At 45.7% G+C, this 24,000-nt stretch overlaps 1 protein-coding gene and 1 long non-coding RNA gene across 3 annotated transcripts in view; one reads left to right on the top strand and one right to left on the bottom strand.

Annotated features, from left to right (window-relative positions):
* cacna1g (calcium channel, voltage-dependent, T type, alpha 1G subunit) overlaps nt 1–24,000 on the top strand; it is a 360,095-nt gene that overhangs the window by 310,465 nt on the left and 25,630 nt on the right. Inside the window, 2 exon segments of the mRNA XM_052478432.1 lie at nt 22,440–22,591; nt 23,366–23,475. Of these exon segments, the coding sequence (XP_052334392.1) occupies nt 22,440–22,591; nt 23,366–23,475 (262 nt within the window).
* LOC127911446 (uncharacterized) lies at nt 12,450–16,937 on the bottom strand. Of its 2 annotated transcripts, none has more exons than XR_008078562.1 (3): nt 16,673–16,937; nt 16,484–16,559; nt 12,450–12,670 (listed from the first exon to the last, which is right to left on the bottom strand). It is a non-coding gene; the product is annotated as an uncharacterized LOC127911446 (long non-coding RNA). The 2 variants fall into 2 exon arrangements; XR_008078563.1 differs by lacking the exon at nt 12,450–12,670 and adding an exon at nt 13,670–13,810.

Below are 24,000 nucleotides of genomic sequence, written 5' to 3'. Positions count from 1 at the left end.
TATAGATTATCTTTAGTTTATGGTTTATAGTCTTTCCTTTATCCGGTCTGTAACCTCAAGCTTGTTCTTTTTCTGTTGCTTGGAAACCATGTTGCGCACAACTGTATCTGAAGTTGTAGAATGGTTTGACAGAGTAAGAGAATGGTTGATTAAAGGTATGTCGAGGAGAGGTATACATACCCCTTGTGACTGGACAGGCTTCCGAATCTACACTCTGCTTTTCTGGATGGCACAAGGGTTTGTGAAGGGAAGGGAAAGTTGTTTTTTTACTCCATCCGAGTGGCTCTATTTGTGTCGCAGTCATTTTTTGTTCATAGATCTTTGGGATTTTGGGGTTTGAATATCGGGGATTGACTGACTGTCTACAAAATCCCCAACTGAATCATCGAACCCTTATCAACTGTATCACGAGCTCACACTGGACTCAGAATAAGTGGAAAAGACTCACAGTAGGAACTAACCAGCCCACGTTGTCATCTTCATCCTTCTGCTCTTACTTCACCCCTATTTCTCCTTCTTACACTCTCTCTCCTTCGCCCATCCCTCGTTCCACACCTCTCTCTGACTAACCTGGTCTCGTTCTTCTAGATGTGTTGATGATACCGGGGGTGAGTTGGGTCCTCTCTGAAGGCACACTGACAGGTACAGAGTTTCTAGCATGTTCTGTGTGTCCCCTACCATGGTGGTTCAGAAGTCAGGGTTCAACGTTCACGGGAGGTAGGGTCCCATCCCGCGCTCCCTACCCGTCCCCCTGCCTCTCTCTCATCCGACTCAGTCCGCTATAGACGTTTGTGGACATTTTCCTGTCGTGTGTTGTGGTTCCTTGTTCTTCACAGTGACCCACGATTCATCCACTATCCACAGCACTGTTTTTGTTACTGTACCACCAACTGTAGGTTGTCCACCCACGCTCATGCAGGAGTGTGTGTGTGTGTGCGTGTGCGTGTGCCTGCGTGCGTGCGTGCGTGCGCATGTGTCACAGGCACCAGATGGTAGCAGGGTAGGCTGTGAAATATGCAGGAGCAACCCTCTGTCCTCAAACCCCAGAACTCTGTCTGTGTCACTGTGTCTGCTCGATGAGAGAGCAAGGTCCTCTCTATCTCTCTCTGTCTCTCGTTCTCTCCATCTCTCTCTCCCGCTCTCCTCCCCCTCTCTATTAACCCCTTTCCTGGTAAGGGAATGTAAGGACATGTTTGTGTATACAGTCATATCTCCACACACTGAATATTCACGCGTGGAGGAGATTCTTTTTCTATGACATGCGCCAATGAGACAGACAGACGCGACAGCCCCACCCCAAATCTGTCCATCACAGCTTATTATTGTTTTACTGTATAATTCTATTAGGCAGGTCAGCGCTCAGAGGTGTGTGTGTGTGTGTGTGTGTGTGTGTGTGTGTGTGTGTGTGTGTGTGTGTGTGTGTGTGTGTGTGTGTGTGTGTGTGTGTGTGTGTGTGTGTGTGTGTGTGTGTGTGTGTGTGTGTGTGTGTGTGTGTGTGTGTGTGTAGTTCTCGAAAATGACAGAGAACTCTTAGCTGAGCAGGGGCAGTTCCCTCTTTTTGCACACAACTTTGGATGAAGGGAAGAGAAAATTATGGAGGGAGGAAAAGAAGGGAGGAGGGAATAAAGAAAAGAGGGGAGGGGGAAGTAAAGAAAAGAGGGGAGGAGGAAATAAAGAAAAGAGGAGAGGAGGAAATAAAGAAAAGAGGGGAGGAGGGAGGGAATAAAGAAAAGAGGGGAGGAGGGAGGGAATAAAGAAAAGAGGGGAGGAGGGAGGGAATAAAGAAAAGAGGGGAGGAGGGAGGGAATAAAGAAAAGAGGGGAGGAGGGAGGAAATAAAGAAAAGAGGGGAGGAGGGAGGGAATAAAGAAAAGAGGGGAGGAGGGAGGGAATAAAGAAAAGAGGGGAGGGGGAAGTAAAGAAAAGAGGGGAGGGGGAAATAAAGAAAAGAGGGGAGGAGGAAATAAAGAAAAGAGGGGAGGAGGGAGGAAATAAAGAAAAGAGGGGAGGGGGAAGTAAAGAATAGAGGGGAGGGGGAAATAAAGAAAAGAGGGGAGGAGGAAATAAAGAAAAGAGGGGAGGGGGAAATAAAGAAAAGAGGGGAGGAGGAAATAAAGAAAAGAGGGGAGGAGGAAATAAATAAAAGAGGGGAGTAGGGAGGGAATAAAGAAAAGAGGGGAGGAGGGAGGGAATAAAGAAAAGAGGGGAGGAGGGAGGGAATAAAGAAAAGAGAGGAGGAGGGAATAAAGAGGGGAGGAGGAAGTAAAGAAAAGAGGGGAGGGGGAAATAAAGACAAGAGGAGAGGAGGACATATATAAAAGAGGGGAGTAGGGAATAAAGAGGGGAGGAGGAAGTAAAGAAAAGAGGGGAGGGGGAAATAAAGACAAGAGGAGAGGAGGGAAGATAGAAAAGAGGGGAGGAGGGAGGGAATAAAGAAAAGAGGGGAGGGGGAAGTAAAGAAAAGAGGGGAGGAGGGAGGGAATAAAGAAAAGAGGGGAGGAGGGAGGGAATAAAGAAAAGAGGGGAGGGGGAAATAAAGAAAAGAGGGGAGGAGGGAGGGAATAAAGAAAAGAGGGGAGGGGGAAATAAAGAAAAGAAGGGAGGAGGGAGGGAATAAAGAAAAGAGGGGAGGGGGAAATAAAGAAAAGAGGGGAGGAGGGAGGGAATAAAGAAAAGAGGGGAGGGGGAAATAAAGAAAAGAGGTGAGGAGGGAGGGAATAAAGAAAAGAGGGGAGGAGGAAATAAAGAAAAGAGGGGAGGAGGGAGGGAATAAAGAAAAGAGGGGAGGGGGAAATAAAGAAAAGAGGGGAGGAGGGAGGGAATAAAGAAAAGAGGGGAGGAGGGAGGGAATAAAGAAAAGAGGGGAGGAGGGAATAAAGACAAGAGGAGAGGAGGAAATAAATAAAAGAGGGGAGTAGGGAGGGAATAAAGAAAAGAGGGGAGGAGGGAATAAAGAGGGGAGGAGGAAGTAAAGAAAAGAGGGGAGGGGGAAATAAAGACAAGAGGAGAGCAGGAAATAAATAAAAGAGGGGAGTAGGGAATAAAGAGGGGAGGAGGAAGTAAAGAAAAGAGGGGAGGGGGAAATAAAGACAAGAGGAGAGGAGGGAATAAAGAAAAGAGGGGAGGAGGGAGGGAATAAAGAAAAGAGGGGAGGAGGGAATAAAGAAAAGAGGGGAGGAGGGAGGGAATAAAGAAAAGAGGGGAGGAGGGAGGGAATAAAGAAAAGAGGGGAGGAGGAACTAAAGAAAAGAGGGGAGGAGGGAGGGAATAAAGAAAAGAGGGAAGGGGGAAGTAAAGAAAAGAGGGGAGGAGGAAATAAAGACAAGAGGAGAGGAGGAAATAAATAAAAGAGGGGAGTAGGGAGGGAATAAAGAAAAGAGGGGAGGGGGAAGTAAAGAAAAGAGGGGAGGAGGGAGGGAATAAAGAAAAGAGGGGAGGAGGGAGGGAATGAAGAAAAGAGGGGAGGATGGAATAAAGAGGGGAGGAGGAAATAAAGAAAATAGGGGAGGAGGGAGGGAATAAAGAAAAGAGGGGAGTAGGGAGGGAATAAAGAAAAGAGGGGAGGAGGGAATAAAGAAAAGAGGGGAGGAGGGAATAAAGACAAGAGGAGAGGCGGGAATAAAGAAAAGAGGGGAGGAGGGAATAAAGAAAAGAGGGGAGGAGGGAATAAAGACAAGAGGAGAGGCGGGAATAAAGAAAAGAGGGGAGGAGGGAATAAAGAAAAGAGGGGAGGAGGGAATAAAGAAAAGAGGGGAGGAGGGAGGGAGGGAATAAAGAAAAGAGGGGAGGAGGGAGGGAATAAAGAAAAGAGGGGAGGAGGGAATAAAGACAAGAGGAGAGGCGGGAATAAAGAAAAGAGGGGAGGAGGGAATAAAGAAAAGAGGGGAGGAGGGAATAAAGACAAGAGGAGAGGCGGGAATAAAGAAAAGAGGGGAGGAGGGAATAAAGAAAAGAGGGGAGGAAGGAATAAAGAAAAGAGGGGAGGAGGGAATAAAGACAAGAGGAGAGGCGGGAATAAAGAAAAGAGGGGAGGAGGGAATACAGAAAAGAGGGGAGGAGGGAATAAAGACAAGAGGAGAGGCGGGAATAAAGAAAAGAGGGGAGGAGGGAATAAAGAAAAGAGGGGAGGAGGGAATAAAGAAAAGAGGGGAGGAGGGAGGGAATAAAGAAAAGAGGGGAGGGGGAAATAAAGAAAAGAAGGGAGGAGGGAGGGAATAAAGAAAAGAGGGGAGGGGGAAATAAAGAAAAGAGGGGAGGAGGGAGGGAATAAAGAAAAGAGGGGAGGGGGAAATAAAGAAAAGAGGGGAGGAGGAGGGAATAAAGAAAAGAGGGGAGGAGGAAATAAAGAAAAGAGGGGAGGAGGGAGGGAATAAAGAAAAGAGGGGAGGGGGAAATAAAGAAAAGAGGGGAGGAGGGAGGGAATAAAGAAAAGAGGGGAGGAGGGAGGGAATAAAGAAAAGAGGGGAGGAGGAAATAAAGACAAGAGGAGAGGAGGAAATAAATAAAAGAGGGGAGTAGGGAGGGAATAAAGAAAAGAGGGGAGGAGGGAATAAAGAGGGGAGGAGGAAGTAAAGAAAAGAGGGGAGGGGGAAATAAAGACAAGAGGAGAGCAGGAAATAAATAAAAGAGGGGAGTAGGGAATAAAGAGGGGAGGAGGAAGTAAAGAAAAGAGGGGAGGGGGAAATAAAGACAAGAGGAGAGGAGGGAATAAAGAAAAGAGGGGAGGAGGGAGGGAATAAAGAAAAGAGGGGAGGAGGGAGGGAGGGAGGGAATAAAGAAAAGAGGGGAGGAGGGAGGGAATAAAGAAAAGAGGGGAGGAGGGAGGGAATAAAGAAAAGAGGGGAGGAGGAACTAAAGAAAAGAGGGGAGGAGGGAGGGAATAAAGAAAAGAGGGAAGGGGGAAGTAAAGAAAAGAGGGGAGGAGGAAATAAAGACAAGAGGAGAGGAGGAAATAAATAAAAGAGGGGAGTAGGGAGGGAATAAAGAAAAGAGGGGAGGGGGAAGTAAAGAAAAGAGGGGAGGAGGGAGGGAATAAAGAAAAGAGGGGAGGAGGGAGGGAATGAAGAAAAGAGGGGAGGATGGAATAAAGAGGGAGGAGGAAATAAAGAAAATAGGGGAGGAGGGAGGGAATAAAGAAAAAAGAGGGGAGTAGGGAGGGAATAAAGAAAAGAGGAGGAGGGAATAAAGAAAAGAGGGGAGGAGGGAATAAAGACAAGAGGAGAGGCGGGAATAAAGAAAAGAGGGGAGGAGGGAATAAAGAAAAGAGGGGAGGAGGGAATAAAGACAAGAGGAGAGGCGGGAATAAAGAAAAGAGGGGAGGAGGGAATAAAGAAAAGAGGGGAGGGAGGAATAAAGAAAAGAGGGGAGGAGGGAGGAGGGGAATAAAGAAAAGAGGGGAGAATAAAGAAAAGAGGGGAGGGAATAAAGAAAAGAGGGGAGGAGGGAATAAAGACAAGAGGAGAGGCGGGAATAAAGAAAAGAGGGGAGGAGGGAATAAAGAAAAGAGGGGAGGAGGGAATAAAGACAAGAGGGAGGCGGGAATAAAGAAAAAGAGGGGAGGAGGGAATAAAGAAAAGAGGGGAGGAAGGAATAAAGAAAGGAGGGAGGAGGGAATAAAGAAAGAGGGGAGGAGGGAATAAAGAAAAGAGGGGGGAGGAGGGAATAAAGAAAAGAGGAGGGGAGGAGGGAAGGAATAAAGACAAGAGGAGGAGCGGGAATAAAGAAAAGAGGGGAGGAGGGAGGGAATAAAGAAAAGAGGGGAGGAGGAAATAAAGACACGAGGAGAGGAGGAAATAAATAAAAGAGGGGAGGAGGGAGGAAATAAAGAAAAGAGGGGAGGGGGAAGTAAAGAAAAGAGGGGAGGAGGGAGGGAATAAAGAAAAGAGGGGAGGAGGGAATAAAGAAAAGAGGGGAGGAGGAAATAAAGACAAGAGGGGAGGAGGAAATAAAGACAAGAGGGGAGGAGGAAATAAAGACAAGAGGGGAGGAGGGAGAAATAATATGAAGGAATGAGAGTGGAGAGAAAGGGAGATGGATAGGGGTAAATCACTGAATACGTAAGTATGCAGGAGAAGAGATGGATGTGAGAAGTAAGGAGGATGAGAGTAAAGGGGGATGGAGAATAGGAGGAAAAGAAGGGGAGATTATGAAGGGATGGGGTTGCCCCTCCTGCCAGTATGCCACCCTCTATTAGCTCTGGCTCTTACACACACACACACACACACACACACACACACACACACACACACACACACACACACACACACACACACACACACACACACACACACACACACACACACACACACACACACACACACACACACACACACACACACACACACACACTCCTGAGTGTGTTAGCTTTGGGCTGCTGTAAGTGTAGTTTAGTTCAGTGGATCAAAGGTGCTGCTTAATCACGTCTCTCTGCTGGGGAAGACCAAGCCATCTGCTCCTGTTTCTATACCTTACCTAAACAACACACACACACACACACACACACACACACACACACACACACACACACACACACACACACACACACACACACACACACGCACACGCACACACACACACACACACACACACACACACACACACACACACACACACACACACACACACACATACACACACACACACACACATTCACAGTTATGTCCAGTACAGTCTCTGTCTAAAGGTATGTCTCACCCTCCTGGTGCTTGACTGTGCACTGTGATATTCTCCCCTCGGCAGCTAGTGGGTTGCCCTATAGGGAGAAAGAGTGATGGAAAGATGGAGAGAGGGAGATGAGACGAAGACAGAAGGAGAGAGATACTTGAAAGAGTGAGTGAGGAAGGAAGAAGCTGTCAGCGGGGTGCTGTCTGTAATGTGGCAGCCAGGCACGGTGTATCCTTTCTTTCCCCCACACACACAGTGAGAGAGAGAAACAAAGACAAAGGGTAAACAGAGAAAATGTGAAAGAGAGAGAGAGAGAATGTAGCTCTGAGTGTTCTTTACATAGCTCAGCTCAGGGAGTGAATGTGTCACTGTAACAGATGGCCTCTAACTCTCCCAGGCTCACAGCCCAAAGAGATAAACGCTTTACTCAGACCTGCTCTGTGTGGGTCATGTCCCAGAAGATGGCTTTCCCTCTCCCTGTGTTTGTCTTCAAAAACTAGTACTAAAGTAGGATTTGGCCATTTTGTGTCCTAGCTAACAGCATCGCTTGCCTGATGATTTATTGATGGCACAGCCTCTCGTGCTGTATCACTTTATCAGGTATTAATATATAATGTCCTACTTCAGCACACCTTTTACTAATAATTATGATAGGGTGTGAAAATAAATATACATGCAGTGGGGAGAACAAGTATTTGATATACTGCCGATTTTGCAGGTTTTCCTACTTACAAAGCATGTAGAGGTCTGTCATTTTTATCATTGGTACACTTCAACTGTGAGAGACGGAATCTAAAACAAAAATCCAGAAAATCACATTGTATGATTTTTAAGTAAGTATTGCATGACATAATTATTTGTTACATCATAAAAGCAGAACTTAATATTTGGTACAGAAACCTTTGTTTGCAATTACAGAGATCATACGTTTCCTGTAGTTCTTGACCAGGTTTGCACACACTGCAGCAGGGATTTTGGCCCACTCCTCCATACAGACCTTCTCCAGATCCTTCAGGTTTCGGGGCAATACGGACTTTCAGCTCCCTCCAAAGATTTTCTATTGGGTTCAGGTCTGGAGACTGGCTAGGCCACTCCAGGACCTTGAGATGCTTCTTACGGAGCCACTCCTTAGTTGCCCTGGCTGTGTGTTTCGGGTCATTGTCATGCTGGAAGACCCAGGCATGACCCATCTTCAATGCTCTTACTGAGGGAAGGAGGTTGTTGGCCAAGATGTTGCGATACGTGGCCCCATTTGCAGGATTTGAATCCATGACGGAATAGTGTGTTACTAATGGTTTTCTTTGAGACTGTGGTCCCAGCTCTCTTCAGGTCATTGACCAGGTCCTGCCGTGTAGTTCTGGGCTGATCCCTCACCTTCCTCATGATCATTGATGCCCCACGAGGTGAGATCTTGCATGGAGCCCCAGACCGAGGGTGATTGACCGTCATCTTGAACTTCTTCCATTTTCTAATAATTGCGCCAACAGTTGTTGCCTTCTCACCAAGCTATAGTCCTGAAGCCCATCCCAGCCTTGGGCAGGTCTACAATTTAACCCTGATGTCCTTACACAGCTCTCTGGTCTTGTTCATTGTGAAGAGGTTGGAGTCTGTGTGGACAGGTGTCTTTTATACAGGTAACAAGTTCAAACGGGTGCAGTTAATACAGGTAATGAGTGGAGAACAGGAGGGCTTCTTAAAGAAAACAGGTCTGTGAGAGCCGGAATTCTTACTGGATTCTAGGTGATCAAATACTTATGTCATGCAATAAAATGCAAATTAATTACTTTAAAATCATACAATGTGATTTTCTGGATTTTTGTATTAGATTCCGTCTCTCACAGTTGAAGTGTACCTATGATAAAAAAAATTACAGACCTCTACATGCTTTGTAAGTAGGAAAACCTGCAAAATCGGCAGTGTATCAAATACTTGTTCTCCCCACTTTACATGATGATAATGTAGAGAGTAATTGTATTGTAGCCCATTTAATTATTATGCTCACCTTCAGGGGGTGAAACAAGACTGTTTAACATGTTTTACCCCTAAACTATGATGTCAGCGACGCAGTGAACAGTAAATGGCTAGGACAAGAGTGTCAACTCCTCCCCCTGTCATCAATACTGACCAGTCACACGCACATGCACACACAGACACACAGACACACAGACACACACACACACCGCGGCAGCCAGCTCTATCTAGGTCAGTGCTAACAGAGATGGAACGGAGGTTTTCTATCCGTCTTCTTCTCCCTCCTTTATATTCCCCTGATGTAGGAATGTGGTTAATAACACTAGACCATTAGAGAGATGGAAGGAGAGAGAGAGAGAGGTTGAGAGAGAGAGAGTGCAAAAAAATGATTGTAAGATGAGATGGACAGGACGTGAGGGGCGGGGCGGGGTAAGGTGGCGAGAGAGGGGGGAGGGATTGAAAGTGAGTGAAGGGCGGGCTAAAGGTAGGAAAGGCGGAGGGAGATAGGGAGAGCAAGAGAAGGGGGAGAAAGAGAGCGCGAGAGACATAGAAGTGAGAGAAATGGCTGGGTTCAATCTGTATCGCAGAAGTATCGCGGAAGCTCCGTTTAAAAATGTTAAAGTTGCCTTTTAAATTTCAATCGAGCTATAACGTGGATCAGCCCAAAGTGTAGACAGGTCCTCTTTGATAAGACCTGTGCCAGTTAGTGATTGAAACGTCCTCCTCTACAGATTAATTTTGTCAGGAAGTTCTCAGGATGTGGGTGGGGGATAAGTGCTTCATGCCACCGGCTAGGTGTTGGTAGCAGAGTTAAGTGTAGCGTTAGAGGAATTTAAATATTTAATCACTTTCATGAACTAAGGTGTAGGTGTAACCCCACCAATGCTCGCACCAATACACCTATTAGCCTAACATAACCTGACAGTTGTGCTTAGCATCAGTTACCTAGCCTAGATGAGTCCAGCCTAACTAGCTAATCAATATGCATCCCTGCAGTGGGCTGATGCCGTTAGGTGATTGATTCTGTAGCAGTAGAAGGTCCTTGTATTATAAGTAGTGCTATAGTGGGTTTTATGAGAGTGTGTGAGGGTATGAATTTTTCATGGTTGGAGGTGTAAGAATCAGTGCTTCTAAAGCGTGCTGGCACATTGCCTTTGAGCTCTGCTTAGGATATGTTAGATAACCACAAGAGAGCCACTGAATGTAACTGGGTTAAGAAAAGGTGTGTGTGTGTGTGTGTGTGTGTGTGCATTATGTACTTGCATGTGTAACCTATGGATCTGTGCGTGTGTGTGTGTCCTACAGCCCAAGCTAATAATGAAGGAGGCTGGTTAACATGTGGTGTACCAGCGGTCGGACAGATGTACTGCAACCCAGGTGGTAGATCAAACCAACCGGACAGTCAAAGACATGCATGTACCAGTGTTAAAATATTACATGATTAGAGTCGGGTAGGAAGAAAGATGTGATGTTGTGGTCCTTTAAAACAGCACTCCTCAATTGCTGATTCCTGGGTCTTGGCTAACGTAACTGCCACTTAGCTGAACACCATATTTAATGCTACAAGGTACTTAAAGCGGCAATTAGCAGTTGAAACCAAGCCTTCTCTCTGGAAAAATGTAACCACTCTCAAATGTATATACAGAACTATGGATGCGAGGACTGACCATCCATGATATCAAAAGGATAGTTTTAATTTACTTTGTTTACAAACAGTGGAGTAAAACAAGTGTATAGTTTGGATTCTGGTGGGGTACGACAGTGGAACTAAGCTCAGGAGGCATTTATAAGTTATTTTATTCAAGAATCAATGGGTACATATTGTTCATTTTTAAGTCCAAAAATGGATGTAGCCACTGCAGTTTGCCCCTTTAAAGGATTTAGCCTCGACTTTACCAGACTATGATACAGGGGTAATAGTTGTGTTTGAATTAGACTTGGACTTAGAGGATTGAAGGGCAGATATGTGCTGTCTACTGTATTGCTGAAACGCTGATATCTCATTGGTCTGTTTCTTATATGCTTATATTCTCATTTGCCCATCATCACTCTCTCGCCCTGTTAACCCCGCCTTCCACTCACTGCTGTCCAATCGCCTGCCTTCGCCATTCCAGTCTCCATTCCAATTGGTCCATCCTGCTCAAGTCAGACTCAGAAAGAAGTGTGTGTCAGTCTACCATGTGTACCGGCACAACTCGTGTGTGTCTTTGTATGTGAGTGTGTGTTTGTCGTCGTGCATTTTTGCGTGTTTGTGTGCGTGTATGAATTACCATGCCCTGTCATTGTGAATGATGTCATGTTATTCTTTCTCTTTCTCCTGGGCTCCTCAAACTGCTCTGTTGCTCCTCTTTTCTCACAATCCTCAACTTCTCTTTTCAGTTCCGTTTTTTGTTTCTTATTTTTGTCATTGGTGCTGAATAGGGGAGCAGTGCATTTTGGGAAATCCAGCAGAATTTTTCTGATTTACTTGTTTATTTTGTATCTAACCTTATGACTCAATGTTTGCTGGCTCTAAAATCATTAATACATCATTGAATTCAATGTAGTTTCACTTGACGTTAACCCCTTCCCCTTGATATGAGCTTGTGCTGTAATCTACCAGCACTACCTGTTGACCCAGCACACATTGACTCTTAATATGAACCAATCCATTGACCATAACGGGCAGGCGTTTAAAATCAGTCACAACACCTACCAAGGTATAACCTTAATGATATTGGTACTGGGATTTTTTTTAAACTGTTTTACCACCACATCATCTTGACCTTTGACCTAAAACAGGAAATGATCCTGGCTGTAACGTTGTGGCTGATCTTACTGCCTCTGGCCTGTTCTTCCTTTCACAGACATTGTTTTACCATCCAAAGCTCAAAGACTATCCTCCTTTTCTCAGGCCCCCCTTCAATCATCTTTCTACCACAAGCCCCAGTTTCACCTGACCAATCATCTTTCTACCACAAGCCCCAGTTTCACCTGACCAATCATCTTTCTACCACAAGCCCCAGTTTCACCTGACCAATCATCTTTCTACCACAAGCCCCAGTTACACCTGACCAATCATCTTTCTACCACAAGCCCCAGTTTCACCTGACCAATCATCTTTCTACCACAAGCCCCAGTTTCACCTGACCAATCATCTTTCTACCACAAGCCCCAGTTTCACCTGACCAATCATCTTTCTACCACAAGCCCCAGTTACACCTGACCAATCATCTTTCTACCACAAGCCCCAGTTTCACCTGACCAATCATCTTTCTACCACAAGCCCCAGTTACACCTGACCAATCATCTTTCTACCACAAGCCCCAGTTTCACCTGACCAATCATCTTTCTACCACAAGCCCCAGTTTCACCTGACCAATCATCTTTCTACCACAAGCCCCAGTTTCACCTGACCAATCATCTTTCTACCACAAGCCCCAGTTTCACCTGACCAATCATCTTTCTACCACAAGCCCCAGTTACACCTGACCAATCATCTTTCTACCACAAGCCCCAGTTTCACCTGACCAATCATCTTTCTACCACAAGCCCCAGTTTCACCTGACCAATCATCTTTCTACCACAAGCCCCAGTTTCACCTGACCAATCATCTTTCTACCACAAGCCCCAGTTACACCTGACCAATCATCTTTCTACCACAAGCCCCAGTTTCACCTGACCAATCATCTTTCTACCACAAGCCCCAGTTACACCTGACCAATCATCTTTCTACCACAAGCCCCAGTTTCACCTGACCAATCATCTTTCTACCACAAGCCCCAGTTACACCTGACCAATCATCTTTCTACTACAAGCCCCAGTTACACCTGACCAATCATCTTTCTACCACAAGCCCCAGTTTCACCTGACCAATCATCTTTCTACCACAAGCCCCAGTTTCACCTGACCAATCATCTTTCTACCACAAGCCCCAGTTTCACCTGACCAATCATCTTTCTACCACAAGCCCCAGTTACACCTGACCAATCATCTTTCTACCACAAGCCCCAGTTACACCTGACCAATCATCTTTCTACCACAAGCCCCAGTTACACCTGACCAATCATCTTTCTACTACAAGCCCCAGTTACACCTGACCAATCATCTTTCTACTACAAGCCCCAGTTACACCTGACCAATCATCTTTCTACCACAAGCCCCAGTTTCACCTGACCAATCATCTTTCTACCACAAGCCCCAGTTTCACCTGACCAATCATCTTTCTACCACAAGCCCCAGTTACACCTGACCAATCATCTTTCTACTACAAGCCCCAGTTACACCTGACCAATCATCTTTCTACTACAAGCCCCAGTTACACCTGACCAATCATCTTTCTACCACAAGCCCCAGTTTCACCTGACCAATCATCTTTCTACCACAAGCCCCAGTTTCACCTGACCAATCATCTTTCTACCACAAGCCCCAGTTACACCTGACCAATCATCTTTCTACCACAAGCCCCAGTTACACCTGACCAATCATCTTTCTACCACAAGCCCCAGTTTCACCTGACCAATCATCTCTCTACCACAAGCCCCAGTTACACCTGACCAATCATCTTTCTACCACAAGCCTCAGTTTCACCTGACCAATCATCTTTCTACCACAAGCCCCAGTTTCACCTGACCAATCATCTTTCTACCACAAGCCCCAGTTTCACCTGACCAATCATCTTTCTACCACAAGCCCCAGTTACACCTGACCAATCATCTTTCTACCACAAGCCTCAGTTTCACCTGACCAATCATCTTTCTACCACAAGCCCCAGTTACACCTGACCAATCATCTTTCTACCACAAGCCCCAGTTACACCTGACCAATCATCTTTCTACCACAAGCCCCAGTTTCACCTGACCAATCATCTTTCTACCACAAGCCCCAGTTTCACCTGACCAATCATCTTTCTACTACAAGCCCCAGTTACACCTGACCAATCATCTTTCTACCACAAGCCTCAGTTTCACCTGACCAATCATCTTTCTACCACAAGCCCCAGTTTCACCTGACCAATCATCTTTCTACCACAAGCCTCAGTTTCACCTGACCAATCATCTCTCTACCACAAGCCCCAGTTACACCTGACCAATCATCTTTCTACCACAAGCCCCAGTTTCACCTGACCAATCATCTTTCTACCACAAGCCCCAGTTACACCTGACCAATCATCTTTCTACCACAAGCCCCAGTTACACCTGACCAATCATCTTTCTACCACAAGCCCCAGTTTCACCTGACCAATCATCTTTCTACCACAAGCCCCAGTTTCACCTGACCAATCATCTTTCTACTACAAGCCCCAGTTACACCTGACCAATCATCTTTCTACCACAAGCCTCAGTTTCACCTGACCAATCATCTTTCTACCACAAGCCCCAGTTTCACCTGACCAATCATCTTTCTACCACAAGCCTCAGTTTCACCTGACCAATCATCTCTCTACCACAAGCCCCAGTTACACCTGACCAATCATCTTTCTACCACAAGCCCCAGTTTCACCTGACCAATCATCTTTCTACCACAAGCCCCAGTTTCACCTGACCAATCATCTTTCTACCACAAGCCCCAGTTACACCTGACCAATCATCTTTCTACCACAAGCCCCAGTTTCACCTGACCAATCATCTTTCTACCACAAGCCCCAGTTACACCTGACCAATCATCTTTCTACCACAAGCCCCAGTTTCACCTGACCAATCATCTTTCTACCACAAGCCCCAGTTTCACCTGACCAATCATCTTTCTACCACAAGCCCCAGTTACACCTGACCAATCATCTTTCTACCACAAGCCCCAGTTTCACCTGACCAATCATCTTTCTACCACAAGCCCCAGTTTCACCTGACCAATCATCTTTCTACCACAAGCCCCAGTTACACCTGACCAATCATCTTTCTACCACAAGCCCCAGTTACACCTGACCAATCATCTTTCTACCACAAGCCCCAGTTTCACCTGACCAATCATCTTTCTACCACAAGCCCCAGTTTCACCTGACCAATCATCTTTCTACCACAAGCCCCAGTTTCACCTGACCAATCATCTTTCTACCACAAGCCCCAGTTACACCTGACCAATCATCTTTCTACCACAAGCCCCAGTTTCACCTGACCAATCATCTTTCTACCACAAGCCCCAGTTTCACCTGACCAATCATCTTTCTACCACAAGCCCCAGTTTCACCTGACCAATCATCTTTCTACCACAAGCCCCAGTTACACCTGACCAATCATCTTTCTACCACAAGCCCCAGTTTCACCTGACCAATCATCTTTCTACCACAAGCCCCAGTTTCACCTGACCAATCATCTTTCTACCACAAGCCCCAGTTTCACCTGACCAATCATCTTTCTACCACAAGCCCCAGTTACACCTGACCAATCATCTTTCTACCACAAGCCCCAGTTTCACCTGACCAATCATCTTTCTACCACAAGCCCCAGTTACACCTGACCAATCATCTTTCTACCACAAGCCCCAGTTTCACCTGACCAATCATCTTTCTACCACAAGCCCCAGTTTCACCTGACCAATCATCTTTCTACCACAAGCCCCAGTTTCACCTGACCAATCATCTTTCTACCACAAGCCCCAGTTACACCTGACCAATCATCTCTCTACCACAAGCCCCAGTTTCACCTGACCAATCATCTTTCTACCACAAGCCCCAGTTTCACCTGACCAATCATCTTTCTACCACAAGCCCCAGTTTCACCTGACCAATCATCTTTCTACCACAAGCCCCAGTTACACCTGACCAATCATCTTTCTACCACAAGCCCCAGTTTCACCTGACCAATCATCTTTCTACCACAAGCCCCAGTTACACCTGACCAATCATCTTTCTACCACAAGCCCCAGTTTCACCTGACCAATCATCTTTCTACCACAAGCCCCAGTTTCACCTGACCAATCATCTTTCTACCACAAGCCTCAGTTTCACCTGACCAATCATCTTTCTACCACAAGCCCCAGTTACACCTGACCAATCATCTTTCTACCACAAGCCCCAGTTTCACCTGACCAATCATCTTTCTACCACAAGCCCCAGTTACACCTGACCAATCATCTTTCTACCACAAGCCTCAGTTTCACCTGACCAATCATCTTTCTACCACAAGCCCCAGTTACACCTGACCAATCATCTTTCTACCACAAGCCCCAGTTTCACCTGACCAATCATCTTTCTACCACAAGCCCCAGTTACACCTGACCAATCATCTTTCTACCACAAGCCCCAGTTTCACCTGACCAATCATCTTTCTACCACAAGCCCCAGTTACACCTGACCAATCATCTTTCTACCACAAGCCTCAGTTTCACCTGACCAATCATCTTTCTACCACAAGCCCCAGTTTCACCTGACCAATCATCTTTCTACCACAAGCCCCAGTTTCACCTGACCAATCATCTTTCTACCACAAGCCCCAGTTTCACCTGACCAATCATCTTTCTACCACAAGCCCCAGTTACACCTGACCAATCATCTTTCTACCACAAGCCCCAGTTTCACCTGACCAATCATCTTTCTACCACAAGCCCCAGTTTCACCTGACCAATCATCTTTCTACCACAAGCCCCAGTTACACCTGACCAATCATCTTTCTACCACAAGCCCCAGTTTCACCTGACCAATCATCTTTCTACCACAAGCCCCAGTTACACCTGACCAATCATCTTTCTACCACAAGCCCCAGTTTCACCTGACCAATCATCTTTCTACCACAAGCCCCAGTTACACCTGACCAATCATCTTTCTACCACAAGCCCCAGTTTCACCTGACCAATCATCTTTCTACCAAGCCCCAGTTTCACCTGCCCCAGTTTCACCTGACCAATCATCTTTCTACCACAAGCCCCAGTTACACCTGACCAATCATCTTTCTACCACAAGCCCCAGTTACACCTGACCAATCATCTTTCTACCACAAGCCCCAGTTACACCTGACCAATCATCTTTCTACCACAAGCCCCAGTTTCACCTGACCAATCATCTTTCTACCACAAGCCCCAGTTTCACCTGACCAATCATCTTCTACCACAAGCCCCAGTTACACCTGACCAATCATCTTTCTACCACAAGCCCCAGTTACACCTGACCAATCATCTTTCTACCACAAGCCCCAGTTACACCTGACCAATCATCTTTCTACCACAAGCCCCAGTTACACCTGACCAATCATCTTTCTACCACAAGCCCCAGTTACACCTGACCAATCATCTTTCTACCACAAGCCCCAGTTTCACCTGACCAATCATCTTTCTACCACAAGCCCCAGTTTCACCTGACCAATCATCTCTCTACCACAAGCCCCAGTTACACCTGACCAATCATCTCTACCACAAGCCCCAGTTACACCTGACCAATCATCTTTCTACCACAAGCCCCAGTTTCACCTGACCAATCATCTTTCTACCACAAGCCCCAGTTTCACCTGACCAATCATCTTTCTACCACAAGCCTCAGTTTCACCTGACCAATCATCTTTCTACCACAAGCCCCAGTTACACCTGACCAATCATCTTTCTACCACAAGCCCCAGTTTCACCTGACCAATCATCTTTCTACCACAAGCCCCAGTTTCACCTGACCAATCATCTTTCTACCACAAGCCCCAGTTTCACCTGACCAATCATCTCTCTACCACAAGCCCCAGTTACACCTGACCAATCATCTCTCTACCACAAGCCCCAGTTACACCTGACCAATCATCTTTCTACCACAAGCCCCAGTTTCACCTGACCAATCATCTTTCTACCACAAGCCCCAGTTTCACCTGACCAATCATCTTTCTACCACAAGCCCCAGTTACACCTGACCAATCATCTTTCTACCACAAGCCCCAGTTTCACCTGACCAATCATCTTTCTACCACAAGCCTCAGTTACACCTGACCAATCATCTTTCTACCACAAGCCTCAGTTTCACCTGACCAATCATCTCTCTACCACAAGCCCCAGTTACACCTGACCAATCATCTTTCTACCACAAGCCCCAGTTTCACCTGACCAATCATCTTTCTACCACAAGCCCCAGTTTCACCTGACCAATCATCTTTCTACCACAAGCCCCAGTTTCACCTGACCAATCATCTTTCTACCACAAGCCCCAGTTACACCTGACCAATCATCTTTCTACCACAAGCCCCAGTTTCACCTGACCAATCATCTTTCTACCACAAGCCCCAGTTACACCTGACCAATCATCTTTCTACCACAAGCCCCAGTTTCACCTGACCAATCATCTTTCTACCACAAGCCCCAGTTTCACCTGACCAATCATCTTTCTACCACAAGCCCCAGTTTCACCTGACCAATCATCTTTCTACCACAAGCCCCAGTTACACCTGACCAATCATCTTTCTACCACAAGCCCCAGTTACACCTGACCAATCATCTTTCTACCACAAGCCCCAGTTTCACCTGACCAATCATCTTTCTACCACAAGCCCCAGTTACACCTGACCAATCATCTTTCTACCACAAGCCCCAGTTACACCTGACCAATCATCTTTCTACCACAAGCCCCAGTTTCACCTGACCAATCATCTTTCTACCACAAGCCCCAGTTACACCTGACCAATCATCTTTCTACCACAAGCCCCAGTTTCACCTGACCAATCATCTTTCTACCACAAGCCCCAGTTACACCTGACCAATCATCAAAAGCATCACATGTGCACCGTAGAGATTTAAACCACATTTAAACAACTTTCACATCCCAATAGTACCAAGATTACTCTAGAACAATCCATGATATGGTACCATGGTTGAAAATCAACATAGCACTCTATATGTCCTTTCACGGTATCCATCACATAGCTCCACTGTGTTATGAACCCACACACACACATCCAATCAATTCAAACCTACTTCAAGTCTATACACTGCATGTGCAAACCAACTCAACCAAAGCTATTTCATGTTCAAACCCATACACACACATTCAACCAAACCAAAGCTCCTTCAAGTTCAAACCCATACACACACATTCAACCCAACCAAAGCTTCTTCAAAGCCATAAACACACATCCGATCCAACCAGACCTTTCAAACCCATACACTATACATACATTCACTCCAATCCAATCAAAGCCCACTCACACTGTGACAGTAAACCCATTGTGCTGTGCTGTGGTGTATCCACTTCCTCGCCACATGCCCAGGGACTTCAGTGTGTCTGTATTTCCCAACCCGAGCCTCGTCTTCCTGAAGTTACTGAGTGTGGCTCAGTCCAAAAATAACTCCTAGTTCCTCACCCTAACCTTTATACCCTCACTTTGTAGACTTCAAAGAATCAGGTGGGTATAGGTAATGTGGGGCAAGGGGTTAAGAGGTTGTTTTTGGACCAGGTTTTAGTATTGCTTTGGTGTTCTTTGCTAACTAACTGCTCCTTTCTTTTTCAGTCAGGTGATCTTTGACGCTTCACCAGTGCTTTCGGCCAAAGGGGTCTTAGATCTCCAAGAGTAACATATCATCATGTGTCATATGTATGATATGTTACCTGAACCACATCATTCCCTCTTGAAGGGTTAAATTATAACTACCTTTTTGGATAAATACTCACACAGGGCACCAACATGTTGGGTACTCAATTATCCTCACATGGGGCACCAACATATAGAGTACTCAATTATCCTCACATGGGGCACCAACATGTAGAGTACTCAATTATCCTCACATGGGGCACCAACATGTAGGGTGCTCAATAATACTCACACGGGGCACCAACATGTAGGGTGCTCAATAATACTCACATGGGGCACCAACATGTAGTGTGCTCAATAATACTCACACGGGGCACCAACATGTAGGGTGCTCAATAATTCTCGCACAGGGCACCAGCATGTAGGGTGCTCAATAATACTCACACGGGGCACCAACATGTAGTGTGCTCAATAATACTCACATGGGGCACCAACATGTAGTGTGCTCAATAATACTCAGATGGGGCACCAACATGTAGTGTGCTCAATAATACTCACACGGGGCACCAACATGTAGGGTGCTCAATAATACTCACACGGGCACCAACATGGACATTCTGTTTAACATGCTGCATGCTTGTCATTCAGCAGCTCCTCGTAGCCCAATTAGGGGACTACATAGGTCTAAGGCCCCTTATGGGATGGGGGTCTGGTTGATGTTTATGTTATGTGTGTGAATGTAATGTTTCTATTTGTGTGAGCGAGCGAGAGAGAGAGAGAGAGAGAGAGAGAGAGAGAGAGAGAGAGAGAGAGAGAGAGAGAGAGAGAGAGAGAGAGAGAGGAGAAAAAGTGACAGAGAAAGATGACTGTACTGAAGTTTCTTCACACCTCACTTCTTCACTTTCATCTTGTCAAAGTTCTCTTTTCCCACAAGAGTAGACCTGAATATGCCCTCACATGCCCCACTGAGCACACAAACACACACAGGCACACTGTGCACATACAAACATACACGCACACACTTTTACAATTCTTTAAAGCTAATTTGGCAAAAGCTAATATGGTTGACTCATTGGTTTGGCATGATATCACAGTGTCAGTCTGTTCCAGTGAGTCTAAAGGCAGATCCATTCTCTGAGTGCTGCTCAGCTCTTTCTTCCTCTGGAAAGAGAGAGTGGGAGTGAGAGTTTGGGAGTAGTGGAGGTATAATTTGGCCCTCTCTACCCTCACCTCTTCTACCTCCCCGAGCGAGAGCTGGGCCTGAGCCATGGGGGAAAAGGTTCTACTCTCTTGTTTTCCCTGTCTCGCTCTCTTATTCTTCCTCTCCCATTCTCTCTCTCCTTCTCCCTCTCTTAATGTAGCGTTTTAAACCTATGAGAGTATTGCACTTACAAAACTGCTTTAGATTGCTTTTAAAAACTCAGTCAGCCACTGAAATGTCTAATACATTATTTGGACAATCCTCTCAAGATACAGCAATGGATGCTCAATACACTATACTAACAGTTTCATTTATCAAGCCTCTAGTGAGGCCCATTAAAATAAAGTGTTAGGCCCTGCAGCAATACTGCAGAAGCTAAGCATTTTCCCAGGAAGTTTCACTGCCACAACATTTGCGCCATTGGGTTTACTGCCTATAATACATGCACTGCTATAATGTATAATGGGTCTGCATTTTGTACAATAAATGTACGATAAAGCAATAGCCCAGGCAGACACCGAACGAGAGAGAGTCTCACACTCAAGTCGATTTATGATGAAGAGGACAGAGGAGAAGAGATTAGAATGGACCATACAGTGAATACACGAACCCATACACACACAAACACACATACACACGTACCCCGTCAGGAGTTTTAGCCAGCTGCCGCAGCAGCCACCTGGGGGAATCACTCTGTATGTGTGTTTCCATTCTGGCCTGTCTCTGACTCCTCCTCTACTTCATATGTCCTCTCTCTCTCTCTTTCACTGATGAAAGAGGGATGAGGACAGAGACTGATAGAGAGACTCTCTCATCCCCCATACTCCTCTTTCCTCTGTCCTTTATGGATGGGATGGATGGATGGATGGATGGTGTGAAACTATAAGTGATATACTGAACTGTAAAATCGACTGTCCTTTTTGTTGTGTACAGTATGTCCCACTGGGCACACAGTGGTTGAATCAACGTTGTTTCTAGGGCCGGGACGATAGCAGTATCGCGATTCTTGTTAGCGTCTTGGCATGGAAACAAAACCCAAAGCAGATTTAACTTCTTTAGGTTAACAGCCCTAATGTTGGAAGCAAACATCGTTATGTTGTCAACCAGAGTCACATTTATTTATTTTCCAAGCTATAGCGCACAGTATTTTACATACAGATGTTTTTTAAAGGACCAAAGAGTATGGTATGCTTCGTGTTGGAATTTTTGCCATGGAAAAAGTATTGCACTACTGGTATTGTCCCGACTCTAATTAGTTTCCATGTCATTTCAATTAAATGACATTGAACCAATGTGGAATAGATGTTGAATTGACATCTGTGCCCAGTAGGGTTTTTATGAGAGAGAAGGAGAGGAAGAGAAAGAGGTAGAGAAAAGATACAGCAAGAGTGAAAACACTAGAAAAAGCTGCATTGAAAGAGACAGCATAAATTAACCATTCACTACCCACTCCCTACAGCCTCAGAATGCACCAAAATAACCTCCCTCCTCCACAGCTACAGTCTCTTCCACACACACACACACACACACACACACACACACACACACACACACACACACACACACACACACACACACACACACACACACACACACACACACACACACACACACACACACACACACACACACACACACACACACACACACACACACACACACACACCACTTTGGGCGGTGGCGATGCTGTTTATTTCCGTTCATGCTCTCTCAGAGGAGACTACATTTGAATAATTGTTGATCAGAGGAGAGCATCTCTGATTTGATTAGTCATGACTGGCAGCCACAGGGGACCCGGGCCCAGGAACACTGTGCTTCTCTCGCTTTCTCTTCCTCGTTTTCACTCATTCTCTCTTTCCAAGATCTCTGTGTCTTCCTGTACCTCTCTCCTCTCCTTTCCTCTCCTTGTATACCTCTCTTTCCATGTACCTTTGCTACTCTCTTCTCTCTCCCTCCATCTGTCTTTCATTTGCGTCTCTTTATCTGCCTCTATCTTCTGTATTTCTGTGATATATGTCAGTATGGGTGCTTTCCTTTAACTAACGCTATGATATCTCTTGAGACCTGCGGGCTGGCTTCTACCTCTCGAAACCTTTCACCCACAATGTCCAGTACACTACTCCCTATCTCACTCTATGACCCCCCCACCCCGCCTACCTCCCCGTCCTCCCCTCTCTTACTCCCCCCTTCCAACAGAAGCTCAGAGTAAGCCTTACTACTCGGATTACTCCCCCACTCGTCTCCTCATCCACAAGATGTGCACCTCCCAGTATCTGGACCTCTTCATTACCATTGTCATCGCACTCAATGTCATCACCATGGCGATGGAACACTACCAACAGCCAAAGGTAGGACCTGCACAATGATGGGATTTGTAGTTTTAAGGTAGTGGATTTGAAGTCTGTTAGTTATCACCATGGCCCCTCAGAAAGCACAGACAAAGATTCCCATGACAACCTAGTTTGTATTCATTCCACATAGTCCAACATCATTACTCTGGGATTTGTAGTTTGTTTGCCTGCACAAACAGATTTGAGAAAAGTTATTTCAATTCTTCAGGGGATTTTTCTTCACATTACATAAAGTAATACAAAAAAATCATGAACTAAACTCCCACGTAAATTATGTCTCAATGAGTTGTCATTGTTTATTATCAGGCGAAAGGTGATTCGTGATGAAAACAGCTTGAGTTTTCCGATGAAATTACCATGTGTCCGGAAAGATTATGCATGAGATATAGATATAGAGAAAAGGAGAGACAGTAATAGAGAGAGATGATGCGGTGCGGATGACCTGAGGAGAACAGAGTCAGTAAATCCCTATAGAGTTACTTGTCTGATCTTCTCACAACATGCCTACTAGGAAAAGGTCACTTTTTACATTGAGATGGGTATCGTGAATTCCCCCAGGCTACATACAAGACACTTTAATACCGGCGGTCTTTTCAAAAAGAAGCAGAGAGAGGGAGAGAAGGGAGAGAGAGGGAGATGGGTGTTGAAAGTGGCTGACTCTGGGAAAATGTTTGCTTTCAGAGAGTAAGACGTCAGAGAGAGACCATATATACAGTAGCTATAACCTATGGAATACTGTACTACTAACCATGCCTCCCTCCCTCCCTCCAGGAGTTGGACGAGGCGCTGAAGATCTGTAACTACATCTTCACCATCGTCTTTGTCCTGGAGTCTGTTTTCAAGCTGGTGGCCTTTGGCTTCCGGCGTTTCTTCAAGGACAGGTCAGAGGTCACACTTTGCCTCAGAGTAGGAGTGCTAATCTAGGAGTCAGTCTTGGAATCTAGGAATCAGTCTTGCTTTTTAGAGCAAAACTGCCTCGTATATGGACATGGGGAGATGCTTTGTGAATATGAGCCCAGATATGTTCAGGTGAAGCAGAGATGGTGTGTGTGAGTTAGTGTGCTGTGGAAAGGCGCAGTGATGAATTACTCTCTCTCAGTTAGGCCTTTATGAATACAAACTGCCTCGTTAAACACACTGTCTTAGATTATATCATAGCTTTAAAATCCTTGGCTTCCAACTGAACAACACAAAGACACACACACACACACGACCACACACAAAGATGCACGCAAACACACACAGGACTACGTACACACATACAGTCACTGTACACTCAGTGCCGACAGTGTGAGTTTGCAGTGGACCTTGTAACCGAGAGACCTATGATATCCTCTGTGGTTGCCAGATTAGACCATTATCCCCCGGCTGAGATCCAGAGTGTCACAACACACACACACACACAC

The sequence above is a fragment of the Oncorhynchus keta genome, chromosome 24 (genome assembly GCF_023373465.1).
Source record: "Oncorhynchus keta strain PuntledgeMale-10-30-2019 chromosome 24, Oket_V2, whole genome shotgun sequence".
Classification (NCBI taxonomy): Eukaryota; Metazoa; Chordata; class Actinopteri; order Salmoniformes; family Salmonidae; genus Oncorhynchus; species Oncorhynchus keta.
This window is presented reverse-complemented; position numbering and strand designations above follow the sequence as displayed.